The sequence below is a fragment of the Aedes aegypti genome, unplaced genomic scaffold (genome assembly GCF_002204515.2).
Source record: "Aedes aegypti strain LVP_AGWG unplaced genomic scaffold, AaegL5.0 Primary Assembly AGWG_AaegL5_hic_scaff_1115_PBJ_arrow, whole genome shotgun sequence".
Classification (NCBI taxonomy): domain Eukaryota; kingdom Metazoa; phylum Arthropoda; class Insecta; order Diptera; family Culicidae; genus Aedes; species Aedes aegypti.
The window spans coordinates 1-23445 of record NW_018734532.1 but is presented as its reverse complement, the minus strand read 5'-3'; the positions used below and the strand labels follow the sequence as shown (position 1 = coordinate 23445).

Here is a 23445-nt window from a genome sequence, read left to right as displayed (position 1 = left end):
AGCTGGCTCATCAATTGAAAATTAAACAAAGGCTCGAATGTACGTCTACTTTCTGTATTCAATTCTTAGTCGATTAGTTAATGGCTTGTTAGAAGTTCTTATGACTAAAGGTTTTTTTTAAGAATATCCGGATTAATTGTGGTTTAATGAAAATTTTCAACACAATATTTTAAAGTGCTAAACCCTTCGCATAGAAGTTACTAAACTTCGATTCAAAACTTCTGAGTCAAATAAGTTAGAGAAAAGCTCAAAAAATGTTTACACTGACAGTAATAAGAAAGATTAAAAAAATATATTTTTAAACATCGCTAACCATTGAGAAAGTGAAACGATTTCAACACGTAAGTAGTCACGCTGTTGTATTTAATACAACACAGGCGAATGAAGTTCGCTTTTCGTCATAGTGTCAGCACGGTGTTTCTGTCGGTGGTCAACCACGTGACGACCGAAAAAGATTAAGAAGTACTGTGAGCAAAGTACTAATTAAGTCATTGATGTTTTTTTAATTTTATTTTATTTTATTTTATTGATGTACAAGGGGGTCAGGGGCCAAGTCTCCAGCATAAGTTTAAAAACTCACGCCTTCCATAATACACCGGGGGTTTTGGAGTTTGGGAAGTAGGCAACGCAACATCTTTGACCAGAAGGTTCTTTAAGTTTTGCTTGTACTCTAGACTTCCACTACACGTATGAATGATGCAAGGTCAATAGAACATGAATCAGTCATACATATAGCGGTAGTGAAGTGTTTTGCCTAAGGATTTGGGAAAGAAGGGATTATGTGTGGTGTTTTGTAAATAGCTCTGTGGAATAAATTTGTTATTAGTTAAATAATTAGTTAATCTGATTTACCTTTCAAATTATATTAAGAAGGGTTATAGAAACGTTATACTCATCGTTTTCTCGGCTATTACGCTGCCATGAAAACGATCTACTTATGTAGCTAAACAAGCAGTAAAGCATGTAGTCTGTCATTTCGTAACTTTTCATCGGAGCTGCGTGTATCAAAGTTTTGTTCAACGTCGTTGCTGTACCAAGATTTTGTTTTGTCATGTCATTTGTATGATATTTCCAATTTAAGTATTGTCTGTCGAATTAAATCTTCATTTTGATTTGTCGTTTCAGTAATTAGAATCCACCTTGTTAACTAAACTTCTACAAACAAAGTCAAGTAAACTACCAGTGTAACTAATTATTTAATCTGAAATGATTTGTTTTACGCCCAATGTTTTGTTTTACTCATATTTTCTTGCCCTTTTGAAAAGGAAACATTGTGAAAATAAGACAGCCCGAATTTGTTTGAAAAAGTAGTGTCATAATTGTATTATTATTGTCTTTTCGAAATAATTTAAAACAATGTGTCATTTAAGTGTACTTTTTAGTCATGCTACTGTGATTACCCTTGTCTTTTACGTGAGTTTATAGTCTTAAATCGGGTGAGTTTATAAGTCCCATCGGGCTCATCATCAAGGAAGATGTTCAATGCTTCAACCAAAGGGGTACCAGAGGAGTCCGCGACACGTGTAAAGAGGAAACGCTCAGAAGCTGGCAGCAGGAATGGGATAACTCCACTAAGGGTAGATGGACCCATCGACTAATACCAAATGTGTCAGATTGGTATGGTAGAAGACATGGGGAAGTGAACTTCCACCTGACGCAGTTTCTGTCAGGACATGGTTGCTATAGACAGTACCTGCATAGGTTCGGGCACGCAGAATCTCCTGCGTGCCCCAATTGTGCTGGTGTAGAGGAAACAGCGGAGCATGTCGTGTTCGATTGCCCCCGTTTCATTGTTGTGAGAGGTCGCATGCTCACTACATGCGGAGGGGACACGTCCCCCGACAATATTATAGAGAGAATGTGTGCGGATGCCGAGTGCTGGAATGCAGTAACTACGGCTGTCACTTACATTATGTTAGAATTGCAGCGTCTATGGCGCGCCGACCAAGAGTTGGCTGCAGAGGATTAGCCCTGCCGAGGCTGGTCCCTTGTAACATTGTTTAAGTCGGCTAGGAGAAGCAGTTTGCCTAGGCTACTTCTGCTACACGTGTTGTGCTATATGCACTGGTCCCTTCTCGAAGAAATACCGTAAGGTGGTTCCGGGGAGATGAGGGTCTGAGTCCAAGGGTCATGTCGATGCACTGTTCACCACTTGAGCAATTCTAAATGAATTGCTCATGCACAGTGCATAGGCTGGTTTTAGCGGGTCGTCGTTGGTGCGTCATCCCCGCATTCCCTGAGTAATCTTCTCAGGGGATCTGTTTGCAGATTTCCCCCTTGTAAAAAACAAAAAAAAAAATAGTCTTAAATGTCAATGTTAAATTGTTATTTAAGTCTGAACCAAAATATACTATTATATCAATACTTGTCCTATTTAGCTGGAAGTTGCTGCGATCCTTCGTTGATCCGTTGGTTCCGACGGTCGTTCCCGTATCCGCGTTTCCTCGGCCACTACGCTGCTAAGATAAGGGATGTTCTTCCTCTTCGTTGACTTGTTGCTCGTGGTAGTGGCGGGTTAAATATGAAAACAAGGATAGGGAGAGAAGAAATGTTAGTGATTGTAACATGCTTTATTGCAGTATTGGCCTACATTGAAGTCATACAGAATTCGCTCTTTGGATCTCACGATAATAATCCCTGAAATTGATTATGAATCGCATGAAATTGATCCGAAAGAGCAAAAATCTTAATGTTTCAATGTAGGACAATCCAGCTTTATTGCATGTGAGAAGTTCTTGGTGATATTGTCACAACGGCCATTCAGAATGGTTCGACGGATGTAGATAAAAGATCGTTATGATAAAATTAACGCGGCGACATATTAGTAAGCTCAGCTCAACAATCGTATTTGCAACTGTTAATTTAGATAGTTAAGCTAAGGGTCGGTTATTGTATATAACTTTATAGATAAGGAGAAGTATAGTACGAACGCGAAGTTATGACCTTCCATTCCATCTGCAAGTGCTCCCCACAAGCACAACACTTCATTCTGGCACTTTAGAACGTCCATGTTGTAACTTGTTCACACAAGAAATCTGCCTCTGTTCTGCCGAGTTGGCAGAACGCGCTCGTACCCCATTCTGAACCAAAGGACAGGGTTCAACTAATATCATGGTACCTTAACTACAAATACAAAAGCTACTTCAATGTTATTTCCACTACTACGCTCACGATAATTATGTTATGATCGTTAGAACAAAAACGATAGAGGTTACTACTACATAACAGAAATACTACCACAAGAACGTTATAAATTACAGCATTCTGTTCAAAAATATTATATTATTTTATAAAAGACAGTAAAAAATGAAACATTTCAGTAACAACAGCGTCATTAGTTTTCTAATTATTATACATATATCAGTAATACTTCTAAACTATCTCTAATACCGTTACAACCTTAGTAGATAACGCAATACCGTAAAATGCCGTAAATAGGCACATTTTGGAATATTTCCCAAAAATTGGAAATTATTGTTAATGATGATTTTGATTGCAATTATGAATATACAAAAACAAATAGCGGTATGGGCATCGGATTTAGGCGATGCTCTGAATTAGGGCAACCCACGGTATTGGTCTTATACCAAGGTAAGTATTACTACATTGTTAGTAAACCTAATATAAAAGTGTATTTTAACTGTGTGAGATGCAGAGACCACCCGCACCCACTCTTGCGCCTCGTGGACTATTGAAAACGACTTGTAGGGGCAATGGGGGCAATATGAACATACGGGGCAATATGAGCCACCCCGGTTTTGACCTCAAAAACAGTGCTTTAATGTCTAGTGTCATTATGATCTGCTAAAGGATGCCTCAAATAGCCACCAGAATAAAAACCGTAAGAATATCCGTTTGAACACTCAAGATATTTACAAAAATGTACAAATTTGTCCTTCGTCATGAAAAGCTTATAATTTTGGCAATTTTTAATTAAGCCTATAAGACAATTATATTTATAATTCTGGTAAATTTTACCAATCCATGGAAACTTCTGATCATGATGAACAGTTCGTGAGCGAGATAAGATTTGTTCGTAAACAAAATTATTGAAAAACAATATATTATTTTCAAGATGAAGGGGCGGGGCAAAATGAGCCACCTAGATTTAAGCAATACAAACTATGTTTTGAACATAAAAATGCATTGCCTAAATATACCAGATTATTATTTTTACTGCATAGTCATCTTTATGCACCATTACAAATGGAGCACTTTGCTAGAAAATACGTTGAACCAAGTATCGCAATTTAGTACTAGTATAACATGGTCTGTTTACTATGTATTATGTATCTTTAAAAAATAAGCCGCTAGAATCAATAATTTCAAGCAAAGCTAATACAATTTCCTTTTCAATAATGTACTCTTCACCACTAACTCGTCTCTATACTGTTTTAAATAAAAATCATTCGATTGAATGAGGTGGCTCATACTGCCCCGTAGGGTGGCTCATAATGCCCCGTATGGTTGGTGACCACATAGAAAAACATGGTTTTCCAAAAAGTTCCTGAAATAATTTTCTAGTTGATGTTAACATTAATTATCGACGTAACCATAATGTTTGCTGTTTTTCTATGCATTCCATGACGTTTTCCTTAGGCGGCCCATATTGCCCCGATCACCCCTATATATTGAACTAATACTACTATTAGAAATAGTGCTACTGATGAAGGTGATCGTTGGTTTCCCAGTCTTGTTAGTGATTTGAGTGTTAGTAGAGACTGGTAGTAGGCCCTGCCGGTCCCTCCAGCATTACGCGTAGTTATCTGGTGTTAGATCATGCGACAGTAACTAAACTCATGCTGAAGGTGTGATAAATCAAGTGTAAAATATATTTAAGCATTGAAACACATGTCATTCTATAACTGAAACTATTAGACTAACTTACATTTTATAAGTTATTATTACGATTAATTTTCGCGATCAATATATTAACATTAGAGTAATTTCACAATATCAACAATATGTAATGCCAACTTGATGTATCACCGTCAATCCCATCACCCAAGGGCAGGGACTAATTAAGTCATTGATGTTTTTAATACATTTCTATGAAAGTTATTTGTTTGAATCAAACATAGTTACAATACTCGACGAGTCACTTCACTGAAGTAGAGAATTGTCACCTCGGTATACGAGACCGACAATTCTCACCTCACGCCACTTGCAGAATAAACCAAAAATATGTAACTCTGCTGAATATTCCCTTTCATAACTTACGTCATTTTTGTGGTTAAGCTTACTCTCCACAGAACGACACCGAGACATCTCCACAGAACGGAAACCGTTCTTAACCCCTCTACCGGCAGCTTCATTTTTTACCGCAAAATTCAAATTCAAATCGTTATAACTTTTTTGTTTTTCAATATTTTTGCACCATTTTTTCACAAGCTTTCAAAAAACTCTTCTAGTTTTAGGATCTGTGTCAATATTGATTATTGGTCATCTGGTTTTGAAGATATTCCAAAATTCCTTGGGGGACCGACCCGTAACTAGAACCCCCCGTTAATTTCTCAGTCTACAGATTTTTTATCGTATTCGGATATTCACTCTTCGGAACAATACACTAATAAGAGTATGTTGTGAAAAAATGAAGCAATTTGGTGCAGCCGTCTTTAAATAATGACCATTTAGGTTTCTGGAATCACGCTGGCCAAATAAAGATCTTAAAAACTTCAAAAAATATCATATCGTAATTTTCAGATATCTCCAAGAATACTGAACCGATTTGTATGATTTTTTCAGAGAAGCTCCTTATTACCTGGCATTATATAGCCCACATTTTATTTTTTTGATAAATTGATCAAAAGCAAAATGGCCGCCAAAGACATTTTATATGGAAAATGTCGGTCCCCCAAGGAATATCGGAATATCTCTAAAACCAGATAACCAATAATTAATATCGACATGGATTCCTAAACTAGAAGAATTGTTTGAGAACTTGTGAAAAAATGGTGCAAAAATGTTGAAAAATAAAAAAGTTATGACAATTTGAATATTTATTTTGCGGTAAAAAATGAAGCTGCCGGTAGAGGGGTTAAAACAGTTTGAAGGCATCAGCATTAGGACAATGCGAAGCACTTGAGTACATAATTTTCATCAAGGTAAAGTAAAAATGAAAAACAAATATGGAACACCAGGAGTAATGCACCAAATGCCATAAAGTCGATTGGCATAATTAAACAAATGATCAAGAGCCATTCGGCATAACATGAAAAACAAGCCTATCCGAAAAGAAGAAGCATAACCTTGATGGAATTCCAGTTATTCCAAATGGCCACTCAGTGTTTAATGTGGTTATGCTAAATGTCTTTGTGCTATACGACTTAAGCCTTATTTCATATGGGCTCCTCCGATGGAAGCCAGGCTTTGATACTTTTTCTTAAGAATGTTATAGAGACAGAGGCTATGGACGGTGATATTTAAAGAAAAGTGTTTTTTCGAAAGCATGCGTTTTCCATTTTTTTTGTCTTTATTACAGTTGATTTGTATATAATCATTCAGAAAACTCGTTTAAATATTTTCATCGGTGTAAACACTCCAAATCCCGAGTTTAATAATTTAATGTGTACATGACAGTGTCATGTACAAAATGAACATTTTTGCTTTCCATTTCATCGATTGGAACAATCTATTGTTTCACCTTATGCTTATGCGCCTGATATACTGTGTAAAACTATTGTTATGATCTTTTCCTAGCATATGCTTATTCATAAAAATTTGTAGAACTGTCGATTCAGCAAAAGTTTGTCCACTCGCATGAGCTATTTCAACGCTGCAAATTGTGCATATCCTCACCGTTCGTTGCGCCGTGCATATAACCTTGCACACTCCATTGACTCGTTAGGTAGGACAATTCTTGCGCGTCGTTAATTAGCCGATTGTAAATGTAAGACTGCACATCTTCCGGTGCTGGTTCATATCTTGGAAAAATAATCATAGAAACTAGAGTATTTGCGATCAGTTAACAATTCGTCCTAACGATGATTATCGGATGGAATGCCAAACCTCTCTAGATGTTTATGAGTGGCTAAGGATAACCCGTATTATGAGCAAACTCCAAAGTAATAATGGCAAAGACTTACCTGTTTAGTGCAAGTGGATTGAGTGGTAAATTGCTAGCTTGTTCTAGTGGACTTATCGGCAACTGGTATGGAATGGTTGGCGTACTAGCAGTTGTAGATGAAACATCTGTATGTGTATTTGTGTTCATAAATTATTGAATAATAATTCAAGGTCTTAAAAGTAATGGAATAGTTTAATAAAATAATAGAACCAAAAAATAATTCATTGTATACAGCTGAAAGCTCACTTACTATTTGACATAGCTGAAACCCCGCTATTGTATGCTGGTGGGTTTGGTGTCGATGGTGGGGATGGAGAATCTAGAGATATTACAGATTGCGATGCATCTTCTGCAATGAAAGACACAGAAAACTTAACTAAAAACATGCTCAAGGGGGCATCCATATACCATAATATATTATGATTTAGTTTTGTGAAATTCTTAAGAAGTTTCGTTATATGTACCATCAGTGCACCAGTATCCGCTCATGTACCAGTAGCCCGCTCACACCGAAAAAAGATAAGTTTAAACAAAATAAATATGAAAACTCTAGCCACTAGACGATTCAAATCGACAAATTGAATTATACTGTGGACAATCTTTTGCGTATTTACTCAAATTACCTTACTTTTAAAACTCGTGAGCGGGCTACTGGAACATGAGCGGATACTGGGTCACTGATGGTACTATTCTTTTTTTACATTAATTTGATTTAAATGGAACTAACTTACGTTATCAAAATATAAACCCTCCACGCTCAATTTTTGTCGATCTAATCATCATGTTTTGCTAGTTAAAATCGATCATAGCACATATTGTACAATACAATAATTAATTTTTATGCGCGATTTTTTTAGTTTTGTTTTAAAACTTAAATTTTATCTTTGAAGGTAACTATTCTTAACTTTTTCTAAATGTAAAATATTGCTTTTTTTCTAATTTTTTCTACAGTTTCGAAGTAAATTATATACCTACTTCAGGCTTTTATTTCAATGATAATTTATTAGCAGAGTCAATAAATAAGTTGATAATGCGTGTTTATTGATTCTGTTTTTTTTTGTATTACATGTTAAATGAGGCTTAGACATTTGTGTTTTTCAAAAAAATTGAAGTGCAAGGATTGAATTCTGAGAAAATTAAGAGTATCCCTCACTTACCGCTCTCTGTTGCAATCAAGAATCGCAGCCAGGCATATTGCAGAATTCGTTCTCAATTGATTTTGAAACACGACCTGGGAGGGAGAAACCGTTAAAAAATTTATGTACGTCATAGTGAGCCGAGATTCTGCTGTCACGAACTGCCACTGTGAGCCCAGATCTTAAAGAATGGAAAAACATGAAAAAAGCGCGTAATTGATCAAAACATATTTTTGCATTTCAACAAAGTTGACAACAATCGGTTGAAAATCAATTCCTGCACACCAAAAACAACGCCACGATAGCACCTTTTAATTTCATCGAATATAAAGTACTGAAACACACATCTTTTTACTCTTTCCCAATCAAAATTAAAATTAAATGCACATAAAACTATGGCCCTTTTTCCAAGTTTGTCCAGAAAGATCGCAGGTACACATCAAAAGAAAACTAGCGATTTTTCCCAAGCCTGCCTTGATTGTCGTTGGTGAGCGGAAGTTATCTTGCAATTTGGAAAAGTGTTGTTCAATATTTCGTGTGTAGTATCTGTGCCTCCCTCCCAGGGTGGAACTACTATTGCAATACGAACGCTTTATGTATGGTTTTAGCATCACTCCACATCAAGGCGTCGATAGGCGCGTGGTGTACGCTCGGGCCTATCGACCGCATGGTTCTTGGTTCGATTCCAGGTTGCCGCGAAAACGTTTTTTGTTTTTGAATTTTGATTTCATAAGGCAAATTTATGAATTTCAATCCGATTTCTTGTGGCGAATTTTCATAAGCGGTTCCTATGTTTATCGATAGTCCATTTGCCTAAGTGTGGGGTTGCGGTGCCGCGTCATTTTGCTGATCTGAAAATTTGTTTGTTTTTGACGCCGGAACTATTTGTTGTGGTGTGATAATACTGCTTGTTACGCTACTAGCAATCATATTTACAAAATACTTCTCAAAGTGCCCTGCGAGAAGAGACGAACCAGCCAAGGGCTGAAAGTCTCGATAATAAAGATAATTCAATTCTCAAAGTAAGTAGTTTCTAAGACGTTTTTCTGGATTGTTTGTTAATTTTTTCATCGTATTTCTTCCACAGAACGCGGCTGTGAATGGTGCAATTTCCGGAGCCGCTGTCCAACGTCAGTCAGTTGGAGCATCTACGATCGGATCTTACAAATTTTAAAATAATTTATAATTGTGATGATGTAAGTATGAGCTTGTGAAATAATAAATAGGGGGAGATCCCCCAGTACCGGACAGCACCCAATACCGGACAATGTCGAAAAATTGAGAAATCATGGTCCAATCAAGATGGTGTATTAGAAGAAAAGAAAGCTATAATGGAGGCTAATGTTTGCGTAGAATAACATATCCTAGAAATATGTATGCCTTTTATAAAAAGTTGCAAAGTTTGAAAATCTTAAAAAAATTGAGGTATCGCCTTAATTTTGAGCCTATTTAGTAATTATCTTGAATATGAAAAAATACTATGGATCACGCAAGCATGATCGAACATAATCCTAATTTGATAGTAGGAGTGTATTTTGTACCATAAATGAACAAAATATGGACAAATTACAATTTTTGTTAAGCACCTTCTGTCCCCCAGTTTCGGACAGCTATATTATATCTTTGTAATTATTGCACCAGTGTTTCTAAATACATTCATTTTTCATGGTTTTTGTCGATCATGGCACAAACATGCAATAAAATTAAGAAGAATGAACAATCAGAACAACATCGTAAAATGTGCTATTTTTCATCATATATGAAAGAAGTTTTTGATGGACGTCTTGCAAATTAAGAAAAACTCAAATTGTTCTTGTAAATGTTGCAAATGCATTGAATTGGCAATTATATAATATTCCTATAGTAAAAACATTCAATGATGCTCAAATTTACAGAATTCGAGGCATTTCCAGATCGTGTCCGGTATTGGGTGCCACCTTTCAAGATCGATCATTTTGGTACTAAAATACCTCATCAAAATCCAATGTCAAAATTCATATTTAAATTTTCGAATTTATTTTTGTACACTATAAAAATGATAATATTTGTCATAAATGAGTAACACGAGCACATAAAAGCAATATTTTTTAAATTATGAATTTAGTGGCTTAAGTGTCCGGTACTGGGGGATCTCCCCCTATGTAATGTTTTATGTATATTTTTCTGAAATTCTTCCAATTAGATATTTGAAAATCTCAACCTAAATCCGGAACAAAATTAGCAAAAAATGAGGGATTTTTATACTTTTTTACAAAATACATCAAGGGTGAAAAACACCCATGTTCTGAAGTTCCTGCCGAATACTCCTTAATGGGTAAGTCGGCCTTACCCATTTAATGAGTCAAGCCACTTTAGTTGGAAATGGGTACGAGAGTACCCATTAATGGGTACTTCAGAGTTAGCGTGAAGGGACCATAGAGTTAGCCATGAAAATCAACTTTCAGTATGGTTCTCTAACTCGATATCGAGATACGAAATATCGAGTTAGGGAAAGCTAACTGTATTTAGCATTCGCGATTTTGAGTAAACACAGCGAAACGTTGTCAAATTCAAACAAACATACTCAAAAACAAAAAAAAATGTTCTAGAAAATTCAAAAAATAACATGACAATTGACTCATTGTTAAATTTTATCGTTTGAGTGTCGCAAGGGTTCATTAAACAACTTCGTTTATTTACGTTGTTTTCGTTTATTTTATTTACGTGATAGCTCATTACACAGTTTAATCTATGTACGTAATATTTTGTAACTTTTAGTTTATTTTCATACTAATCAAAAATGCAAACATTGCTCTCCGTTTCCTCAATGCCTTCTATTGTCGAATTTTACGAACATGCTGTTACGATCTCAGACAAAGGTTGAGCCTTTATTATATTCTATGCTTGACGGAGAACGTGCTACTGGTACACTAACGGTAATACAAATATTGTAAACTTCACCATACCAGAACCATAATAAACCGATAACCTTTTATAGTAAATGTAACAAAACAGAAAAGCTGAACAAAGAAGAAATAAATGACCAATAAGAAACCATTTCAAATGAAAACATGGCACCGCACACAACTTTAATGGAGACAAATCATTTTAGTGTGGATGAATAGTATGTTATTGTTGTGTCGTACATGTATGATTAAGGACCGTTTCTTTGTAAGTCGGATATCTCTAGTCTAATAAAACTACAGTTTGTTAGTTTTCTTATAAGCTGAATAATATATTCACTTTTGGACAAATTAACATATTAATGGTTAGCAAGTTATTTTACTTGACGGGTTACGTAATATATATTTTTTGAAATGATTTCTCTGTACCAGTTCAATTATTTCCTCGCCTAATTATTTCTATAACCTCGCTCTTTTGCGTTCATAGTTGAATTTTGTCAATGCGTCATCAACTGATGTGGCGCATTATACGTAATTAGAAATAAAATATTTCGAGGCATAAAATCCTATGAGACCGATTTTTGATGTTTAATGTAATTGTATCAATCAAAACCAAATTCCATCAATTAATTCTACACAATAATATATATTCGTTTTCTTCGCGATTTTTTTTTTGTTTGAATTTTTGTTATAATTCATAATGTTTTTAATCAAAGGAAACTATTGATTGACACGAGTTCAAGAAATACAACAAATGTATGACAAAAATGGTCCAAACATAAATTTATACCTCGAAATATCAGAAATTTGTTAATATAGTATCTAAGTTAAAAAATTCTATGCCTTTTTCACCTAGTAAGAATAAATAAGTCTTATGTGTGAACTAAATCCGTCTGAGTTAGTATCGTATTTACATCCTTCTTTTAATAACAAAACCTTTCAAACCTGCTTTATGTATCATACAACTAAACAGTTATCCTTTTCTTGTAATAGTTATGTCTTATAAGACACATTTAATTATTCTGCAGAGAAAGTAATTGTGATTTTTTGGCAGAAATGTAAAAAATAGATTCTAAACATTAACACTACGCCACTATCTACATTAGGATTTTTTTTAGCCGATACAAATGTAGAGTTTGTGACTAATGCAAGAGTTGGTTCAAAAACGAATTGGGACGAAAGTAAACTAATTGATGCTTTAACCGAATCATGGAGATCGTATAATAAGAGGTCTCTTTTGACCTGTTCCTTAAGAATGGTCTTTAGTAATTTTTTGCATGACGTGCCTAATTAATGTTTCCTTTATGCTAAATCGCTCGTACCCATTGCAAAGGCTAAACAAATGTGCATTTCACTTGGGGCTCATCCTGATAAAAGCATACAGTGGCTTGATGTCGATAAAAATCTATTCTCTATTTAATTACCGTAAAGTGCCCTAATTCAGCGCATTGCCTAATTCCGCGCATTTCATACAAAACGATTTGTATATGGAAATACATATCAATATTGCAACAACTTTCAATGCCATTTGATGCTACTGCTATTTAGAATAAGTTTGAATCATCAATAAAAGCAAATAAGGCATTTTTTCGCGGCGTAAAAAAATAATCAGTGGAGGCCCGTCGAAGTCGACGCCATTTTTCTAATTTCCTTAGCGTCCGTGCTAAGACTGTAGGACAAAAACAAACGCGATTTCTTTATTGAAAATGTTTTATTTTTTATGCAATTTTCCATGGAACTACTTGCTACAGATATGTTTCATGATGCTTCTATGAAATCTTATCAAATTTTAGCATAATTATTGAGTTTCATCCCAAAAAGTATTGCGCGGAATTAGGTCATGTCTTTTTTCATAATGCCCTAATTCCGCGCACTGTGCTTCGCTGAACAACAAACAAGTAAAATGCTATATTCGTCATCACATCTAAGTATTTCTATGAAAGGTGTCTTCATGCATACATACGTTTCACGGGCAAGGATCTTGGGAAAGCTCACTTACAGGGAAACTAAAAGCAGCCGTGCAGAAACTAGGTGGTCATGGTGAGAGGAAAAGTTTATCCAAAGACCAAGGCCCATAAAAATTATAAAATTGTTGTGTGAAAAATATACCACGAGAGGAGAGAATCTATACATATGTGCACACAAAATTTACTTAACATTTTGAACCACAAATAACAAAAAGTATGATTTACGGGGAAGAGGGATTGCAGGGGCCCAGATAGCCGTAGCGGTAAACGCGCAGCTATTCAGCATGACCAAGCTGAGGGTGCTGGGTTCGAATCCCACCGGTCGAGGATCTTTTCGGGTTGGAAATTTTCTCGACTTCCCAGGGCATAGAGTATCTTCGTACCTGCCACACGATATACGCATGCAAAAATGGTCATTGGCATAGTAAGCTCTCAGTGAATAACTGTGGAAGTGCTCATAAGAACACTAAGCTGAGAAGCAGGCTCTGTCCCAGTGGGGACGTAACGCCAGAGAGAAGAAGAAGAAGGGATTGCAAATGGCCATATTTTGTGAGACGTAATTTATGGATGAATTTTATGGTTCTTCTGAGGTTTCTAGTTTGCTTAACAGATTTATGTATCAGGTACCCGTGGCATTAGCGGATACCATTGATTGAATTGTTTAAGACATATCGATTCCAAGCAATAATGCGAACTGGTCCTTGTGTTGTATGAACAATGCTGAATACAAATACCTATAGGGATAGTCGGGGCGGTTTCGCCAATGGGTTGGAATCAGCACCTCTTGAAAACTGCATAAATTCTGGAAATTTCATCTGAAGTAACATGCAACTCCAAAGCTGGCAAGGAAATTGAGCAATATGTATGTTATAAGTCAGTGTTCTGAACTCATAGAAAAATGAATGAATTATATTCGAAGTATAATGTTGATCATGGACTGTTACAATGTTCTTTGAAATTTAATATTTTTGCACAGAGTGTTTATAAACACTATTTACTTTCCAGTTTAGTGAACAAAATAATTGAATTACTAGATTCTATGAGATGATTTTACAATCTAAAATAGGATGCTCATATCACCCCATCGATAAAAAATCGACACGAAAAATGACAAATTTTGAAAAATCATTCATTCATTCGTGAACTTTATAGGCCAACAGAAATCGTGCGGATATAAAATTTGTTGGAAATCATACAAAGAACTGATCATTCCATAATATTTTCTGCACTTCTATCGACTTTTCCTTAAGGTCTCCAAACTGCCCAACATTTCCCTATACGAAATTGTTAATGAAAAGACCATAACAAATGTTTATCTTTGTTTCATGTGATAGTCATAAAAATATAAGAAATAAAACTAAACGGCTCACACAAAAATTTACTTTTTTTCATATAAAAAGTATTATGGAGGGTGGAGGGGGTTGTAAATTTTCTATTTCAACGTTACGTAATGAATGAATGCTGCCTTACATTGAAATAAATCTTAATTTGATTGCTTCGCGAGTGCGCGGAATTAGGCGTTCTTCTGCGCGGAATATGGAAAAGCGTTTCAGAAAGTGCGCGGAATTAGGCAATTTCTACGAGTGAACTATTTCAATAAAATCTCATTTTTAAATTATGAATACAGTCTAGTTTATATTTTTCCCATAATCTAAAACAGATTTGCTAGCGATCCACTCATAAAGCTTTTTTATTGATGCAATACTATTTTTTAATTAAACATTTGAATCGTTTTATTCCTTAACTGCGCTGAATTACGGCACTTTACGGTACACCCAGGTTTTTTTATGATGGGATTGTGCAGCGCGTAAATTAAAACATGTTTTTCGAAGAATTTTACAAAAACAAATCGCTGGTAAAAAAGCTTCAATTTACTGAGTGTATCTCTTTTCCCAAATATCACACTGACTTTCAATTTCTCCATTAAACAAAGTGATCTTAGGTAATAAAGTTCTCGCATTGAGTTTCAAAACGGCGTATCTGCAATGATCGAAAACGTTCGCTAGACCAAGTTGTTAACGAGAGAGAAAATCAATGAAGATTATATATCGATTTGTGTGGTTGTTATGACACTATACTAACCACGAAAATTAAATTTTATACTGATTAATCAAATTAACAAAGAAAAATCGATCAATGCGATTTGGCTTATACTATATTAACGCAATATACATTATTTGACAATGCCTTTGAAACTGTTTGTTTCGGTTTTAAATTCAAAATGGACGACTTAGAGCCTTCTAGTCCATGTTGTTTATGGGGGTAGCCCATATGGCATAATGCCATTTGAATACCTTATGAACACTGAGTAGCCATTTGGCATGACTTGGTGTGCACCATAGTTATGCCTCTCTTTTTAAATAGGCGTTTCTTCATGTTATGTCAAATGGCCATTATGCCAAATGGGTCTTGGTCGGTTAATTACGCCAAATGGCTTCATGTCGAACGACTTTATGTCAACTGACCTTATGTAATTCGGGGTAACCCCATTACATTCAAATGTTCAAATCATTCATTACAGTTGCTATCTTTTAACACATACAATGGAAAGAACAAAGTAATTGTGAAACAAGAGGTTAAAATGATAGTGAAACAATTTGAAAACGCTCAAGGTCCAGATTGTTGGTAAAAGTTTCAATGTTTTGAATAAAAATGTATCAATTTTCTGACCATGTAAAAGTCTAAACAAAATTACACAAAAGGCTCGGTTTCAAATATGCTTTATTGAAGTCATAGGTGGAAATGATGAACAGTTAAGCTATTAACAGTGAGAAGACATTTTGTCGGCATCTTATCGTGGGCATTTTCTAAAACTTTTGCTTAAATCTTTTTTGCCTTCAAATTCATGTCAATCCCTTGGAAAGTCGATAAGAAACTGAATTTTGAACTGTATGCTCAATTTTAATTTTTTTTTTAATTTTTCTCAAAATTAGATAATTTTAACCTTTTAATAAAAAAAAACTTTAACAAAAATCTAACGCTCGAACTGATAGCATTATTCAAGAGTTGACGAATTGTTATGTGCACTTTGAAAACTTGAATATAAGTATCAAGAGTTTCAGAAATTCCAGAAAAACAAACTGAGAACTCATACGGCATAATCAGGCAATGGACATGCTCTATATCAGGCCTGCCCAACCTTTTTGGCTCTTTTTCGACATAAATGGTTGGTGCGTTCGCAAGAATAGACCAATATGAACAAAATTAGTCTCAAATGAAAGCTTTGTAGTATATCTGTCTAATCCATGCTGAAAATTTTAAATTTATATCAAACTCTTCGCTAGCGATCCAAGCAAAGGTAAAAATCAGTCCGGCCCGCGGGCCGGATCATTTTTTGGACTTAATTGCATCGGTAGCAAAGTGGTTGATAAAAATTTTAAATTTGCAGCATGGATTAGACCAATATACTACCAAGCTTTCATTTGAGACTAATTTTGTTCATATCGGTATATTCTTGCGAACGCACCAACCATTTATGTTGAAAAAAGCCAAAAAGGTTGGGCAGGCCTGCTCTATATCAACTGCAGCGATTTGCAGTAGACAGGATGTCCCGGGCCCGATCTATCTGACAAGCCAATCGAGCCCTCTGTCGCCATAGAAGATGGTGTCTCCATGCATGTCGATAGCCTGGGCATAATGGATTTATCAAATTCAAGACTTCTTCCCAAAATTGCATCGTTTCGAAAATTTATTTGCCCTCACATGGAAGTACTATCATAACTTATTGTGTAATCTCGTAGCAGTTACGCTATTGAGACAATTCTATAATAGCGATTTTCCTATTTATGGATTTGCCGATGACTGTCTAGCATTGGTAGTTAATATAGTGAAATAAACATCACCGCACATTAAATACATAGTCAAGAGATCTTACATGACCTTTGTACCATCAGCGCACCAGTAGCCACGCATGTCCCTATTACAGCTCACTAGTGTAAAAATGGATGTTTCGTATAAAAATGCAATCTTTTTCGCACGGATATCGTCAATTAACGCCGTCTGACATTATTTTTATTGGTTTAAATAATTCTTCATATTAGAAGCACAAGACCCTGCGACTATTATATCAGTAAGTATTTTTGTAAACTTGCTCTGATCAGTGTTCCCCAAACACCGATCATGCGGAAATCGATTCACTTTCTGGTGGAAAGAATAGTTTACCCGAACAAAAATTAATTAAAGGTACTGTACCTTTACGAAGTAGAAATCGGCTCTGTTAAGCTGGGTACGGCGGGTGAGCCTTTAAGTAAACGAATTGGAAGAAAAGTATTGTTGCAATTCCGTTGTATATCAGCCTACTTTTTAACAAGAAATTGATCGACATAATGGCCTACTTTTCCTACCAAGAGAAACAGTGCTGAAAAGTGCTACTTGCTTGCTGCCTGCGGCTGGTTCGGCTCCGTTAAACAAATTGTACATCCGTTTGAAGATCCGAATTGAGTCGAATTGGATCGTTCAATCAATATGAAGTCAGGGGCTAGTTGACTGTGATGGATTCTGAGTTGGAATCTGTTGGAATATGATCGTCTTGCGGACGAAGAGTTTATTTTGTTCACTCTTGCCTGGGAGCTTCATGTGGCGGTTCGTGCAGGCAATTTAGCACAAAATAATAATTTCGATATTGAGGGAAAACTGTATGCAGCGTCTTACCTGATCAGGAAAAGTGTGCTTTTACTACGCATGGAAGCTCATGTGGGTTTTCTTGAAATATGTTTATGCTCCAAGAAATAATCCAACTGTAACGGCATTTTCCGTAATTGCAAAAAAAGTTGTACGCAACTCGTTGCAAAACTCGATTTTTTCAGCACTCTTCGTATTTATCCAACTCGGCAAGCCTCGTTGGATAAATGTACGACTCGTGTTGAAAAAATCATCATTTTGCAACTTGTTGCTTAAATAACTATTTTGTGTGTTCCCGCTCATGCAAAAAATGGAACAAGTTGATTAAAAAAAATGATTTTAGTATACAGTCTTCTTTATTGTTGTTGTAGATATGGTTTGGCCATAAAAAGTATCAGGATAAATAACAGAATTCAAAATAGTGCATTTTTTAGTATGTTCGTCATGAAATCTGAATATCGTGAGCGGAAATAGGAACACTTAGATGCAGTGACAAATGCAAGTAATGATTATATAAATGTTTTCCATATTCATTTTATATTGTTGCTGATCACCTATATTTTGATCTACATTGTGACATAAAAATAGTATCGACTAAATAGTTATTTTATGGTAAACATTTGAACATTTAATTTCCTTTAAATGTGTGGAATCTGTTCCACTGATGGTACAATGTTTTGCACGAAAAAAAAATACTTACAAATCCTCACAGGGGATTGTGTTTTAGTAGAATTTTTTTTTTAACTAATATAAATAATGTCAAAAGATTTTATCAACAGTTTAGGATGTTGCCAGAGAGCAACCGTATGAAAAAGATTGCGTTTTTAAAGTTTTTTTTTGTTTGCACTGGTAAGCGAAAATACTGGTGCTCTGATGATAAGTTGCAGACGAAATATGCCACAAAAGAAGCTCTGTATTAGAATTGAAAGGAGATTTGATCGCCTTTTCAGGGTTTTCAGGTATTTCATTTTATTTTTTAGTTTTCCAGGGGAAAACGGTATTGTGAAGTGATATTAAAATTAAATTAGTTGTTTTTTTTTTTCTAGATTGATGCTCTAAGTAAACTGTATTTGTTAATTGTAAATGAACTTTAATGTGGTAATCATGGAACAATGTCTTATTCAATGAGACCAACATGCCTATCTTACTGTTAACGACTGTTTAAAAAAAATGCAAGTTACTGATACGGGATAATAGGTAGTACCTAGTTCAAAATTATAGAAAGCAAGCAATATTCCAAATAAAGATTTACCACATTTTATAAAAAGAAAAATATAAAACTAGAATGTTTATGTCGAATCTGAGAAAGAAATCTACACATTCAATTTGTTTCACTATCCATAATTTCTTCGCTGACTATGTCAGTGCTCTCAAGAGCCACATCTTTAGGTTAAACAACGTACGAGGGCAACCAAAGTTCAGCGTTTTAGATTAGCCCGTGTATTGCGTGAATAAAAAAGAAAGAAAAACAGACATGGTTTGAGTTATTTCAGGTCGAATGCATAATTAGTTAACATGTTTTTTGAGCTTATGAGCAAATTAAAATATAAATATGACTCATAATACATTATTAATCGTGCGAAATAAAGATGACAAATTTTATAAAACAAGTTTGATGAATTGGTCTTAAGTCAAACTGCAGTTCACATAAAACATGCGATGATTAGGCGGCTTATCATGCCAAATCAAACTTAATTATAGACACGAAAACTGGCCATATTTTGCAGAGACCAAATTTGGTGAATTCTATCCAAATGTTACCCGATGTTTCAGGCAAGCGTAACAAATATTCTGACTTCATGGCATTTAAGTCCGCCTAATTATCGCTATATAAAATAAACGTCACAAACTACCGCAATTTTCCATTTTGCGAGATTTGTACTCGAACACTCTTTCGTCTAGTTCCGTTTTCGGTCGTCGAGTCTGGTCTAGAGTCAATCATTGTAAGAGTTCGTTTTCCATTTGACCTACCATTCATTTTTGGTTTAGATACCGCCGAAGCAGTAGCTGTAGCAGCAGTCATTGCAGAACTCGTCGTACTTGCGGCAGTGGTTGCACTCGAGGTAGTTACATTAGTGCCACTCTGGCCGCCAGCAGCAGCACGGGTTACTGTTTTGCGCTTCAAAGGGAGATCATCATCGGAATCGCTGAGCGTCAAATCCACCTACGAGGAATTGTCGGTCAATAAATAGACATATATGCATAAATTGTCAGGTTTTCAATACCGTATCATTTGAAGGAGCTGTAGTCGAAGAAGGTTCACTACTGGAAATTACGCTGGCTTGGTTGATGCTGGATTTTGGGGGATCCGTTGTAATTATTTCTGTTGAAATATGTTTGATACGTTAGCTAATTTCTATATCTTGCGATTTAGAATGAACCAATTCCGGTAAAATTCTTAGAAATCTTTTGAATAATACCATAATCGGTTAATTTGATCGCTTTGAGTTTGGAGTTTACGTATCTTCAACATATAAAAGTGTACTTACCAATATCATCCGAAACAACTTCGACTTTTTGAACTGGCTTGCTGGGTGTATCCAAAGTACACGAATCGTTGGTTTTAACGTGAGTACTCCACGATCCATCCTTGTGAAGCTGAATTTCATTATCTTCACTAGACAATTTGTTAGATGCAAGTACTTCTTGGAAATAGCTGTGAAAAAAGCGGGTGATCAGAATATGTTGATTGAAGGATTCATGAAGGACTAGTAGTACCCATCGATAACAAGATTGTCGTAGATAGCCGCCTTATCGCAGACGGGACAGTTCCAAGTTGGTTTACGCTCGTTCATCTGCAGATACAGTGAAGCATCAAAGCACTGCAAATGCGAGCATGTCGATGATCTGCGGGAGGAAAAAAAGTAGATATCAAACGTAAGAATTACATTTTGCTGGCATCTTCAAACAAGTTTGTTTCGAACTCATATTTTCAGGTAATTTTGAGTACCAACTCGGAACCACTTGTACTGGATTGCTATTACCTGCATGGGGTCGCCATTCGCATCTTTCCTAGAGGGCAAACCAAGGAGACTTTCAACATTGTAGTTGCAATCTCACAATCCGCATCTTCATTCAATTTTTCTTTGACTACAATGGATTATAAAAATGAGAAAAACATACAAAACCTGTAAGGAACATTTTAACTCACTCAGTGCCCGTGTGTAATCGGCCGGTTTGACTCCTTTAGTTTTCATGCGTTGCAGCAGCTGAGAGGAACTTAGTTTACGAACCAGATAACAGGCCGCAGCATAGCCTCTGTTATATTCCGTGCACCAGGACACCGCAATGTGATTCGCAACCAATGGAGAGAGCTTCACATTTGGAGTTATATTTACTGGCCGAGGAGGACGCTTTGGTTCAACCCCGGGTTTGTTGGTAGGTATGGGATTCTAAAAATAAGAATAAAGGTTTTTTGTTTAACGCGACTTACACGAGCAAGGCATGGAAGTATGAGTGGGAGTGCTTCGAGCACATAAGGACCTTTGACAGTGCGGCCCCTATTACCATCCCCCTAACAGCGCAGACGACCCCCTGACTGGATAACGTCGAGACTTAAGGTGGCGCACTCTATTTCCATAATTGAGAATGGATGACTTAGGAAACTTGGACTATCTAACCATACGACTGAGGCAGTAGTTGTCAACAATCGCAATCCTGAGCAAATGGCGCTGATCTCGAAAAGAGAGTGCATCATCGAGTCCAAGCGATTCATGCATCTCGCGAAAATCTGTGCGATAATGATCAGCTTTAGCTTAGCTTCACTTGCTACGTTGAATATGCATATAGAAAGGCATGGACGGCTATTGTGGATGATACCTAACAGTTTTGATGTAATTGCCAGCAATCGTAAGCTCCTGGTAGGAGTGGCGCTATCCATACTTAGGTATGGGCGATTAATCTGGTCAAAAACGCTTGGAACGAACAGTAAACCAAAAGCGGCTATGAAGCACGTAAAGGATTATGTGCTTCAGAGTAGCAAGCGGACACCAAACGGTTTCTAAAGGGCACATCATTAATGAAGATGTTGAATGCTCAAATGCAAAATCGTCAAAATTGTCTTACGTAATTAAAAGACACTTCCAATGGCTGATACGCGCAACGCTGAATAATTCGAATTCAAGTCAACCTCGTTCGTCACATTAGACGGATTGAAACAAAGAGACGCACTTTTAGATTTACTGTTTAACATTTGCATAGTTGAGAATGGCTGAGGTAGGAAACTTGGACTATCCACCATACGACTGAGACGCTTATCTCAGAAAGAGAGTGCATCATCGAGTCCAAGCGATTCATGCATCTCTGGTTAATCTGTGGGATAATGATTAGCTTTAGCTAAGCTTCACTTGCGACGTTGAATATGCCTATAGAAAGGCATGGACGGCTATTGGTAGCGTAGCTTTGTGGATGATGTCCAACAGTTTTTGGTTTTAATAATAATAAGTTTTAGTGTAAGCTCCTGGTAGGAGTGGCGCTATCCATACTTAGGTATGAGCGATTAATCTGGTCAAAAACGCTTGGAACGAACAGTAAACCTAAAGCGGCTATGAAGCACGTAAAGGATTATGTGCTTTAGAGTAGGAAGCGCGTACCAAACGGTTTCTAAAGGACACATCATCATGGAAGATGTTGAATGCTCAAATGCAAAATCGTCAAAATTGTCTTACGTAATTAAAAGACACTTCCAATGGCGATACGCGCAACGCTGAATAATTCGAATTCAAGTCAACCTCGTTCGTCACATTAGACGCACTTTTGGACTTTACTGTTTAACATTGCACTCGAGCGTGCAATTAGGAGATCTGGCGTGCTGATAAACGGCCAGGCTTGACAGAAAAAATGCAAAAATACAAAAATGAGGCGATTTCGAGATTTTTCTGAGGAGAAAAATTGAACTCAAAATTTACAACACAATTCCTCAAACGATTCGAGCAAGAGTGCAACCAAATGCGAGGATTTTTTTTCGTACTCATGCTTTCTTGCTGCTATGCTCACCTTTACTCACACCTGAAAAGAACTCTTGAGTGACCCGCCCGAACTTAACAGGCCTCGTGGAGTTGCGATGGCACTGATTTTTTTATTGAATTTTCCTCTGTTATGTTTTGTGCCGCATCTCCCTCGCAAAGGCAAAGACAGCATTCTGCTCTAGTGCATTGTAACAGGTACGCCTAGCGTACGTTACTTTGTATATATTATTATTATTATTATTGTGTATTAAACTTGTATATATAACCTTGAATTAAATTTAATGAATTAGGAAAAATGAATTCGAACCAATCATACCATTTTGTACAGCACTGTTAATGAAATGCTTAAGAAGTAGAACTTCGCCTGGAGGTTATGCAACCTGTGGGCATCGTTACGCAACAGAATTCGCGAGGTCAAGGAGAGAAATGGTCGTTAACGGCTATGATGCTCGGATCTAAGTCCGAAGGTCATCTTCACTTCGTGTCCTTGGATTTGATGGGAAAGTGGGAAGGCAAGATCTGATGTAGCCTGCATGAGCGAGATGCGATTCAATCTTGAGAGTATGAATAGCCAACTTTATCGTACTCGTTCGGCTGAAGCATTTCCGGCTTATCCATCTTTCGAGGTTTCTTATCTGAGGACATTACAGTCACTCGATCATTTGCCTGGAGACTCGAATACGTTTAGGAAGTGTGGCTCTGCCAATAACCGCGGTGTTCGAGGTAGTGAGTTTGAAAATTTTAGAAGTCTTTCCAAGTGCTAACCCCCGTGTTTCATTGCAGTGATCTGAGTAGAATAAAACCAGA

At 36.3% G+C, this 23445-nt stretch overlaps 1 protein-coding gene across 1 annotated transcript; it reads right to left on the bottom strand.

Moving 5' to 3' along the window:
* Positions 1–6449: 6449 nt before the first annotated feature.
* Positions 6450–23256, bottom strand: LOC110680252 (E3 SUMO-protein ligase PIAS2-like). Its single transcript, XM_021856065.1, has 10 exons — positions 23215–23256; positions 20823–21063; positions 20656–20761; positions 20390–20518; positions 20161–20327; positions 19897–19994; positions 19643–19835; positions 7317–7415; positions 7086–7191; positions 6450–6923 (listed from the first exon to the last, which is right to left on the bottom strand). The coding sequence occupies exons 1-10, from the start codon at positions 23254–23256 to the stop codon at positions 6770–6772; spliced, it is 1335 nt and encodes a 444-aa protein (XP_021711757.1). The 3' UTR covers positions 6450–6769.
* Between the last annotated feature and the right edge of the window lie 189 nt (positions 23257–23445).

Coding starts and splice junctions, on each gene's coding strand:
- LOC110680252 (XM_021856065.1), bottom strand. CDS start 23,256: ATGGATAAGCCGGAAATGCTTCAGCCGAACGAGTACGATAAA. Junction 19,995..20,160: donor AGTTGTTTCGGATGATATTG/GTAAGTACACTT, acceptor ATATTTCAACAG/AAATAATTACAACGGATCCC. Junction 19,836..19,896: donor CAGCTCCTTCAAATGATACG/GTATTGAAAACC, acceptor AATTCCTCGTAG/GTGGATTTGACGCTCAGCGA.